We start from the raw sequence: 12,114 nt of genomic DNA, 5'->3' as shown, positions 1-12,114 counted from the left end.
TAAAAATATAAAACGATGTGCTTTTCACGTAGAGCTGTAGACCCTACCGCATAGGCAATACAAAACTTTAGGTTGGAGCAAGTATGCAGTTTTGTTGATCTGGGAGTAACTATGGACCCCAAACTCAATTTTAATCTTCACGTATCTTCCACGGTTTTTAAAGCTAAAGGTGCTCTTAGTTTTGTTAAACGTTGGTCTAAAGAATTTAGAGATCCGCTTACCACAAAAATTCTTTTTACATCTCTGGTGAGGCCTATATTGGAGTATGCTTCTGTGGTTTGGAACCCTAGTTACCAAGTCCATTCGGATAAGTTAGAGTCCGTTCAAAAACATTTTTTTACTTTTTGCCTTAAGTCATTTTGCATTGGGATTCCAGTTTAAATCTTTCCCCTTACATTAACCGTTTAAAACTTATAAATTCTCCTTCACTCGCTAGTCGTAGGAGATGCTTGGTATAATATTTCTCGTAAACCTCATGAATGGGTCAGTCTGTAGCCCATCTCTTATCTGATATTAATTTTAACGTTCCCCGCTCGCCCTACCAGGCAGTTTAGACCTCTTACCTTTAAAATTTTCTAGAACAAATTTTGAGTTAAACGAACCATTCCGCCGTATATGTCATGATTTCAATTTTCATTCCAGCACATTTGATCTAACAGACTCACTTTACCATTAAAAAAATTATTTTATCTACTCTTAACAAGTAACATTTAATAATTATAAACTTTAATCTAATTCTTAATTTCGGCTGTTGAAATTTTTGTTTCTGTAGCTGAGCAGCTTAAGATCGCAACGCTTAAAACTCTCTTGCCTTTTATGACTCGGCTAATTCCGCTCGTTCGCGGATTGCGCCCCTCGCGTCGGTTGGGCGGGTGGAGGGTAATCGTTGGGTATTATTAGAAAGTCAATATTGTCCTAACTGTATATATTCTGACTGGACATTGCTCAATAGGCTTACACGCGGTGCGGCTAAATGTTTTGCCGAACGCTTTTTGCCAAAGCTGTATAGAGAAAGGCGAGATGAATTCATCACTTTGGCGACCAACCAAAGGCAGAAGAATGAACGAAATTTCTTTACCATTCCATACAAAAAATTTCAGTTTCATTTTATTAACAGAGTTAACGAAACTACTGGAACTTAAATAATTGCAAAATCAAATGTATTTTCTTTCTTAGTTACTCTTCATAAATCCAAAAGAAGTTAACACACTGTAAAATGAGGTTCTCATAAACTGGACTAGAGCTACAATATTTTCAGAACACATCGTGATTTATATTATTAATAAAGCCAATCAGAGAAATGTTTAAGCAGAAATTCTAAAGCAATAAAGTAAATGTGAAGCACGATAAAGTGTCAACGTTTATGGCCAAAATCCAATGCTTCACGATGATAAATGTTATTTTCGAAAGCAACAACATTAACATATGGAAAAAATGATTTGGCGAAATACCAACGTCAAGCCATATCAAATTGCGTGCGCCCCCCATGGGAGCCTCCATTCAACGCTAGAGGCAGTCGGGTGGATTAAATAAGGTAGTCTTTGCGTATTTTTAATCAAACTTCAACTTATTTTTTTATATTTATAATGAATTTTGATGAACCAAATATGTACCATTTTGATTGCCTTTTTGCCATTTTTCCGCTAGAGATATTATTCCATCAGTGTAAAACTTTTCTGGTTTCTGGGCGAAAAACTGCGACAAGTAACTTTCACAGCTAACTTTACTCCATTAAGGGAGCTCTGCATTCATCGAAACAAATGGTAGTCCGATGGTGTAAGGTCAGGGCTATATGATGCATCAAAATTTCCCAGCCAAGTTCTCCCAGTTTTTGCCGAGTCATTAAAGATGTGTGTGGTCTAGCGATGTCCTGATGAAAAACGAAACCCTTTCTGTTGATCAGTTTTGGCCGCTTTTTTCGATTGCTTGCTACAATCTCATCGGTTGTTTACAGTAAAATGTAGAATCAATCGTTCGACCAGGCTGGAGCAGCTCACAGTGGATTATTCATTTCCAATCCCACCAAACACTCAGCATGACCTTTCGAGGCATCAATCTTGGCTTTGCGACCATTTGTTGAACTTTGCCACACTTGGACCACGATCTTTTTCGCACATTATTGTCGTGTTTGATTCAATTTTCGTCTCCTGTTACCATTTGCTTCAGAAATGTTTCGATTTCATTTCGTTTCAACAAAGAATCGCAAATGTTAGTTCCATTAAATTTACCACAGACAATTCATATGGTACTCAAACATCGTGCTTCTTTTTGTAGCCAGCCTTTTTTAAATTGTTCAAAACCGTTTGATGATGAATGTTAAGTTCCTTAGTGATGTCATGGCTGCTTATGTGACGGTCCATAATTTATCGACTTTTCCAACGATAGGTCGACCAGAACGAGGTGCATCTTTCACCATGAAATTTCCAGAACGCAAGCAAGCGAACCATTATGGTGTTACACGAACTGATACAGCATCGTCTTCGTAAACTTCACAAATTTCATTGGTGGCTTGCGTGGCATTCTTCTCTTTAAAAAAAAAAAATTCAAAATATAGCGAAATTCTTCATTATTTTCTCTCATTTTTGAACAGCTGTAACTTTTTTCAACTTCACCGAATTTAATTTTTTTTGGTTAAATTAAACTTAAAATCTCACCTTTAAGGAAAAATACGAAAAGCCTTTTTCAACTACTAATATGTAGTTGATATGCGATGTGTAAAATGTGGCATGAGTGCGCCACACATGGACAACGGTAAGCCAGTTAGTGTTATGAATCATTGCTATTTCTGCGTGATCGCATTACTTTCATGAAAATGCAATCGAAAGAAGTGCAAAGGAACGAACGCTACGAAAAAGGAAATTGAAATCATGCACGAGTACAGCAAGCACCAAACAAATCAAAGCGGCGAATGCAATGCATTCTCTGCATTAGTTGCATTTGTTTATTTGCTGCCAGCCAGCTGAGCACGGTGATAGCAACAGAAGGCATCTGAGTGACAAGCAGCAGTAGCCACTGTAGCTCACCAATGCCACTGTTGTAAGCCATATTAAGGGCTGCTGATAATCATTGCGGACAAACAGCAAACGAATAAGATAACCAATTTGGTCTTTGACCAAGGCCATCAAGATAAAACGTGGCAATTTATTGCTGAACAAATGTTGAGAACCAAAGCTAATTTTATAATATTCATAATTCTCTCTTATGCAGAATCAACATAAAACAATATAATGTATGCGCGCTCATGAAAATAATGTTGATCTTTACGCTCAGCACATTTTACAGGCAGGCGTAACGCGGTAGAAATTTTTCAAAAATATGTAGCCACAACAACATAAAGATATTAATGTAATATCTCAAAAACCTCTAAACTATATTTTTCCACGGATGTCACGTGATTCCCTCTTCCCATATTTCCAATTTCTCCACAATGGACAGACCACCTTTTCACAAATGTACTTCCCATATTTACGGTAATACTTTGCGGTCCATATGATTCTTTCATTATTCGGTATACAAATCAAGCACCAATGAATATATCAGATTAAAAATGTTTTACGAATTGTGCCTTTAACATTTGCCACCTCATGACCAAAAATTGTCAAAATCGAATTACAGCTGTTCAAACCCCCATGTGGACTCTTATGCCAATGGCTTTTTTACTTAAAATACTGACTTAATGAAATTGATAGAGTGTGTTTTTCTAATAATAGTTATCGTTTTGCCTTAAATGGATAAAATTGGTGAAAATTTAACTGTATGTATCTGAGCAATGGAAATAGTTAATGCAATCAGCCATTCAATTTCTTTGCTCTCAAAATAGCCTATTTAATAATTTCCGACTTTCTACCTGACTTTTAGGTTGGTCAACATGTGTGATATTCTATTTAAATTACATTGAACAATTTTCTTACAAGTTAAAAAATTATACTCAATATAAATGAAGTCTAGTCTAAACCTCATATGCATCTGTAATATTGGCTAGTCGAAAAAGTGTTTTCGTATTTTGTCAATAGATGTCGTTGCAGTGCAGTATCTCCAGTGCTACAAATCAAATTGTCTCATACCATATAGTATTTGAAAAGTGAGAGTTTAAGCTTCATTTAACCAAAATTATTACATTCGGGAAAATTGAAAAAAAGTTACAGATGTTTAAAAATAAGTTAAAATAATGAAGAAATTCGCTATATTTTGAAGTTTTTGTATAAAAAAGGTAAGAATGCCACGAAAGCCACCTATGAAATTTGTGCGTTCGTTCTGCACAACAAAGGTTTGCTCACTTCCGTTCTTGTAATTTCGAAATTTCGATTTACACTGACGAAAGTTTCACACTGACGGAATAATGTCTCTAGGGAAATTGGCAAAAAGTGATTAACCGAAATGATACATATATATTTGTTTATTTATTTATTATTAAAAAATAAAAAAATAAGTTGGAGTTTGATTACAAATACGAAAAGACTTTTTCGACTACTCAATTTAATGAATTCGGATCTTTGGGTAGAGTTTTACTTAAGAACTCAAAGTATTACATATGTATATACACTTCGGTTGAGTTTTTGTCAGATATGAAATTAAATTATAGTTATGAGAAGGATCTATCGGTCATTCGTTGAAATTATAATTTAAAATATGACAGCAAAACTGGACAAAAACGGCTATTGAATGTTCTGATTTCTATTCTAGCTGTGTTCTTACAAATAAATACATATGCACATACCATTACCATTATGAAATATTCATACGACTCTTAGTTCAAATATGAATATACGGTTAGAATTCGAATTTTTTATACCTACAGAGTTCGAGAAAAACGCGTTTGAAGACGAGCCTAGCTAGGTTCGAGTGCACAACTTCTTAAAGCTGTTTCTCCGAAACCATGACTCGGATCAACTTGAAAATTTAGGCAATATTCTAGAGGTGTTGTAGAATTCAATAAGATAATACATTTTTTGAAACCCGTAAGCTCATGTAACCCTTTAATTGAAAGCTACTCTAAAGATATGTAGGTAAGAGCACGTTAGAGAGTAGTATTAGCTTTAATCGTCGATCGAAAATCTCTGCTAAACATGGTTGCAACCGTACAATCCTAGACAAGACAAAGATTCGCAAGCTCAGATAAAAATACCATTGCCAGTGTGTGATAAGACAAAGTTGGAGAAAACATTAAATAGCCTAATTCAAGCTATTACCGCAATTAGTTTAAAGCAATTAGGCTTTTGTCGCTACACTGGCAATTGTATGTGTTGAGTAAATAAACGTGTTGGTGAAGACTATGGTATATTAAACTTTCTCACTTAGCGCACCAAAGAAAGTGCCACCAAAGCGCACAGATAAGCGCACAAGGCGATTGCATTGAAGAAAGGTTGCCGCGCTGGCATTATCTCTACTTTATATCGAGCATTAAAGAAATTCATCTTATAACACTAATTGGGGCTACGGCTACACAGTTAAAGTGGCGTACAGCCAAACAACCACTTGGTTGCAACCACTTGGCAGCGAATCGGAGGACAAACACACTCGCGGCTAGGTGAAAGAGCAAAAAAAGTACAACAAAGAATCGAAAAATGTAGCACAAACTACAAGCATGTGACGAGAACAACAATCGTAATATCAAGTGTAATAGTAACAAGTAAGGAAGGGCTAAGTTCGGGTGTCACCGAACATTTTATACTCTCGCATGATAAAGTGATAATCGAGATTTCATTATCCGTCATTTACATATTTTTTAAATACCGTATTTGTGTAAAGTTTTATTCCGCTATCTTCATTGGTTCCTAATGTACATATACATATATTATACAGAGAAGGCATCAGATGGAATTCAAAATAGCGTTATATTGGAAGAAGGCGTGGTTGAGAACCGATTTCACCCATATTTCGTACATGTCATCAGGGTGTTAAGAAGATATCATATACTGAATTTCATTGAAATATATTTAGTAGTTCCCGAGATATGGTTTTTGGTCCATAAGTGGGCGACGCCACGCCCACTTTCAATTTTTAAAAAAAGCCTGGGTGCAGCTTTCTTTTGCCATTTATTCGGTGAAATTTAGTGTTTCTGACGCTTTTTATTAGTCGGTTAACGCACTTTTAGTGATTTTCAACATAACCTTTGTAGGGGAGGTGGGCGTGGTTATTATCCAATTTCTTCCATTTTTGAACTGTATATGGAAATGCCTGAAGGAAACGACTGTATAGAGTTTGGTTGACATAGCTATAGTAGTTTCCGAGATATATACAAAAAACTTAGTAGGGGGCGGGGCCACACCCACTTTTCCAAAAAAGTTACGTCCAAATATGCCCCTCCCTAATGCGATCCTTTGTGCCAAATTTCACTTTAATATCTTTATTTATGGCTTAGTTATGACACTATATGGGTTTTCGGTTTTCGCCATTTTGTGGGCGTGGCAGTGGGCCGATTTTGCCCATCTTCGAACTTAACCTTCTTATGGAGCCAAGAAATACGTGCACCAAGTTTCATTATGATATCTCAATTTTTACTCAAGTTACAGCTTGCACGGACGGACAGACAGACATCCGGATTTCAACTCTACTCGTCACCCTGATCATTTTGGTATATATAAACCTATATCTGACTCTTTTAGTTTTAGGACTTACAAACAACCGTTATGTGAAGAAAACTATGATACTCTCCTTAGCAACTTTGTTGCGAGAGTATAAAAAAACAGCAATACTTTTCTTGCCAATATCACAACAGTCGCGTTGAAAATCTACGATAATCGTCTAGACCATGTTGTTGAAGTTTAAGATTAGAGTACTTCAAACTAATAAGTTTAAGACCGACGCCATGTGTAAAGAGACAAGGGCCAGGAACAGCGAACAAAATAAGGTAATATATGTCTGTAGTGAAGAACACAAACACAACATAAACAAGTCAGTCAAAAATCGACGCTTTACAATAATCTGGTCTGAAACCCCACTATTATTAGGTAATTGCCGTGTAAATCCACCCGCACATACAATCTGAGAAATGGAAAAGAGCTGCAAATCTGTGGAACGTTGTTTTGTCGATATACTACTGTGCCCAAAAAATAAGGTGACATTGTATTTATTTTGAAAATTCTTTATTTATTCTTCCAAATCAATTTCATCCCCTTCAAAGTAATCCCCTCCCGATGCAATGCACTTATGCCAACGAATTTTCCAATCTTCGAAACACTGGTTGTAGTCACTTTCCGGGATGGCCTTCAGTTCCGTCTTCGCTTCGGCTTGAATCTGCTCTATCGTATAAAAATAGTATCCCCGGAGCGGTCTTTTGAGCTTGCTGAACAGTCAGAAGTCGCACGGCTCCAGATCAGGTGAATACGGTGGTTGCGGAGCGATATGGGTTGAGTTTTTGGCGAAATGATCACGAATTACGAGGGCAGTATGGGATGGTGCATTATCGTGGTGTAAAAACAAGAATTGTCTTTCCACAATTCCGGCCTTTTTAGGCAGATAGCGTCACGCAAACGACGCATAACGTTCAAATAATATCCCTTGTTGACTGTTTGACCGGTTGGAAGGAGTTCATAATGCACAACACCAGGATAATCGAAAAAAACAGTCAACATGACCTTGATTTTTGAGCGACTTTGGCGCGATTTTTTTGATCTCGGCTCTCTTTTTGCACGATATTCGCTCGATTGATCGATTGTTTCGGGGTCGTAAGCATAGATCCAATTCTTATAGCCAGTTATAATGCGCTTGATAACACCCTGGTAGTCGGAAAGCATCGTTTCACACACTTCAACGCGACGCCTTTTTTTCAAAAAGTTCAATGTTTTGGGTAACAAGCGAGATTTGACCCGCTTGAGACCCAAAACATCCTTCAAATTGGTATTGGCTGAGCCTTTCGATATGCCAACTTCATCAGCAAAGTCTCTAATTGTTAATCGACGGTTTTTCAACACCAGATCTTTGATTTGTTGAACGTGTGCTTCGTCGGTTGATGGTCGCCCTGGACGCTCTTCGTCTTCGACACGTTCACGGCCGGCTTGGAACTCACTATACCACTTGTAAACATTTTTTTTAGAGATAGCCTCAGTATATACTGTGTCTGATACCAGCAGTTAAGCGAAGACAACGTTTGTTTTGGCCACGTCTCGTTGCAGTTCTGCATTAGCATCATCATAATTTATGCTCTGGAGTCATATGACCATAATAGCCGCCGTTAGCTTTGGCAATTGCAGTAGCATAACTGTCTAATAAAGCTACGCTCCACGTTTTCGCTTTCGGCAGTCTACTGGCTTAGGTGGCAACATTGTGAGAAGCTTGCTGAGGTTTTCCATCTGACCTTAGATCGTATTTAATACCAAATATTTTCTGCGGTTATTGACTACTACTGGGTTTTCCTATAGGGATGGATATGATTTTTATACTCTCGCAACAAAGTTGCTAAGGAGAGTATTATAGTTTTGTTCACATAACGGTTGTTTGTAAGTCCTAAAACTAAAAGAGTCAGATATAGGGTTATATATACCAAAGTGATCAGGGTGACGAGTAGAGTTGAAATCCGGATGTCTGTCTGTCCGTCCGTCAGTCTGTCCGTCCGTCCGTCCGTGCAAGCTGTAACTTGAGTAAAAATTGAGATATCATGATGAAACTTGGTACACGTATTTCTTGGCTCCATAAGAAGGCTAAGTTCTAAGATGGGCAAAATCGGCCTACTGTCACGCCCGCAAAATGGCGGAAACCGAAAACCTATAAAGTGTCATAACTAAGCCATAAATAAAGATATTAAAGTGAAATTTGGCACAAAGGATCGCATTAGGGAGGGGCATATTTGGACCTAATTTTTTTGGAAAAGTAGGGGTGGCCCCGCCCCCTACTAAGTTTTTTGTATATATCTCGGAAACTACTATAGCTATGTTAACCAAATTCTATAGAGTCGTTTCCTTCAGGCATTTCCATATACAGTTCAAAAATGGAAGTAATCGGTTAATAACCTCGCCCACCTCCCATACAAAGGTTATGTTGAAAATCACTAAAAGTGCGTTAACCGACTAACAAAACACGTCAGAAACACTAAATTTCGCGGAAGAAATGGCAGAAGGAAGCTGCACCCAGGCTTTTATTAAAAATTGAAAATGGGTGTGGCGTCGCCCACTTATGGACCAAAAACCATATCTCGGGAACTACTCAACCGATTTCAATGAAATTCGGTATGTTATATTTTCTTAACACCTTGATGATATGTACAAAATATGGGTGAAATCGGTTCACAACCACGCCTTCTTCCAATATAACGCTATTTTGAATTCCATCTGATGGCTTCTCTGTATAATATATACATTAGGAACCAATGATGATAGCGGAATAAAACTTTACACAAATACGGTATTTGAAAAATATGTAAATGACTGATAATGAAATCTCGATTATCACTTTATCGTGCGAGAGTATAAAGTGTTCGGTGACACCCGAACTTAGCCCTTTCTTACTTGTAAAGTGTAGTTTTGGCCACTTTAAATATGTCATGATCTGTATTTTAGGCTTGCATAGTAATAAAATTATTCTCACTCAAAAACTAAAGCCATTGGACCACCGTAAACCTCGTGAATTTGCTGATTTTGCCAAAGAACAACTTGAAAACGATAACGATTTTTTAAGAAAATAATTTTCTCCGATGAGGATCACTTTCATCTGAGTGTTGTGGTAAATAACTTTAACTAATATTTATTCGAAGGTTAGACGTTCCGGATATCGGCATCCATGGCCCAACATGGCGTCCATTAAACCCATGATCCTAACACTCAGAGTGATTGTCGCTCTACATTTCGTAATACTATGTTGGGACCGACAGCGAAAACAACGAAACTGGTTTTCGCACGAAAACTTGTGTTTTCCTCCATGTAAAATCTGTCAAACGAAAACACAGTTTTCGCTGAAAACTACTTGAAAACTTACATTCCACTCATTATAATCTGTGCTTGCTCTAGTTCAATCGATGTTTTTGGAAGACATATTTTGCCGACCCTAAATTGTCACTTGATATTTGTTTACATTCCATATACAAAAACAGCTGTCGCTTGAAATTCTCATATTAGGGGGGATTCTCCTGCTCTTGCAAAACCTTGCACGGTGCAGAAATTGCAGAATTTTCCTCTTGGGGCAACGGCACAACACAAACACACGCAGAAAAATATTTGCAATGGCTATAAATATGTCAGACTAAAACCCACGTTTATTTTCGTACCGTCATATATCACTAGATTCTGCAATGGGTGCTCTCTTGGGCTTGCATATTTTGGTATAGGGTTTTTGCATTTTGTGTCATCGTGCAATCTTGCAAGAGCAAGACAATGCCGCTATTGATAGTTGTCAGTGAAACACACACACATTGTCAGTCCGAACGACTTAGATTCCACAACATACAAATGTGTTTTCAAAATGTTTTCAATGTCGGTCCGAACATTGATGAAACTTGCTACATATGTAGGTTCCTTGGCACTCAAACGAAGTTGGTATTGCAGATGGACTGTCACGTCCTCAAATTGCCATTAAATGAAAAATTAAAAATTATAAAGTCTCATAACTGAAGATTTCAGTAGCAAGAATCACTTCTGACCCTCTAAATGGTTTAATGCACATATCTTTCAAAGAGCTAAAGTTAAGAAGGGTAGTAATAGCAACATTAACAGCTTTATGATTAAAAATAAATTAATATTTAATTCGTGGTCGAAATCAATCGTATTTTCACTTACATACATATATGTAGTACTTAACGCGAGTGTAAGTGAACTATCCACAATTTAAACTCAAGTGTGTGCTTCCCACTAAGTTGGGCATCCAAATATTCACCGGGATTTTCGGACATCCGACTGACTTTGTTCCGTATGATTGGTGATTGCATGTGATGTACCTCAATGAAACCTAGGGGCATGATAACAGTTAATAGATAAAATCTGGTCGATAGGACCCCAACTCCCACATAGTACATACATATAAGGATATTAATTTTTTCTAACAAATCTTATGCCGAATTTGTCGGTCTATGTTTGTGTTTTATATGTTTAACATCGTAAGATATATCCCTGGCTTTGATTCCAGCAAGTTGCAAGAGTATAAAATGTTCGGTTGCACCCGAACTTAGCTTTTCTTACTTGTTGTTCTTAGTGTTGTAAATGACATGTGACGCCTATGTGAAGTGTTTTTACTGTATACACCGGCGTGGACGTGGGCACGATAGATGTTGCAGTGCTTACAGTTATATTCTTCGCTGTTCTCGCACTGCTGGGCGCAATCTTCCTTGTGGTCACCTTTTGTTGTTGCTGATGAAGCGTTTAGTATTGCTCTCGAATGCTTCTGACTTCCGCGTTCGTTGTATTTATTGTTGTTTTATTCTGCAAATCAATTTTGCTTTCGCCTTCACTATTGTTGGTTGTATCGCTGTTAAAAGTGATACTACAATTATTGTTATTGTTGTGAATTCGTTCGGTTTGAATCAGGCGCTGCCGTCATTGATTCTGTTGTCCTTGTAGATGACTAAAGTAGGCAATTAACCAGTTCTTGTTCTATTTATATTGTTGTTGTTCAAAAACAACACTGTTATCACTTTTGCATTCAAATGCTCAGAAATTTTTCATTTTTTGCAAATTCTGTTGCTGTGTTGGTACCGTCTGCCAAATTCGACTGAGATACCAGAAATAGCAGAAATTCGATGCTTTCGGATAGATAGTTGAAGTTTTGTCATATGCATTAATTGAAAATATTTTGGAAAGCAATGTAAAATGCAAAATGTAAAATCGAAAAAATTGCAACAGACACAGACATCCTCCATTCGGGAGCTCCCACAAAATTAAAGAACAAGATATTTTTTAAGTTACTCGTTTTCAAAAATTTATTAATAGCAATATTGATTTGAGCGTCATTTCCGGAAATGATGTGAAAAAGTACAAAAGAAAATATCATTCTAGAGTTGTTATACATATGTAGAGAACTGTGTGATATCAGTTATTTTTTGAAAGACATCGACAGTGCAACTTTCAACGGGGATTTCGCACAAATTTTCTGTTTTTTGATAAATAACCTGGCTTAAGAGTTGCTTTATGAAGGATTTAATTTTATTGTTAAACTAATACACTTTCAATCAAATGATTTCGATTCGAAAGC

General features: G+C 37.0%; 1 protein-coding gene across 1 annotated transcript in view; it reads right to left on the bottom strand.

The window, feature by feature from the left end:
• The window catches only part of LOC120766861 (protein GVQW3-like), a 17,931-nt gene extending 7,046 nt beyond the window's left edge, over window positions 1-10,885 (bottom strand). The window contains exons 1-2 of the mRNA XM_040092590.1: window positions 10,780-10,885; window positions 7,760-8,053 (exon numbers count right to left, since the gene is read on the bottom strand). Coding sequence (XP_039948524.1) covers window positions 7,760-8,053; window positions 10,780-10,885 — 400 coding nt within the window. The remainder of the gene's footprint in view (window positions 1-7,759; window positions 8,054-10,779) is intronic.
• Window positions 10,886-12,114: the final 1,229 nt, after the last annotated feature.

Source organism: Bactrocera tryoni, chromosome 1, assembly GCF_016617805.1.
Source record: "Bactrocera tryoni isolate S06 chromosome 1, CSIRO_BtryS06_freeze2, whole genome shotgun sequence".
NCBI classification, from domain to species: Eukaryota; Metazoa; Arthropoda; class Insecta; order Diptera; family Tephritidae; genus Bactrocera; species Bactrocera tryoni.
The sequence above is the reverse complement of the archived record's forward strand: the minus strand, read 5'-3'. Positions and strand labels throughout refer to the sequence as shown.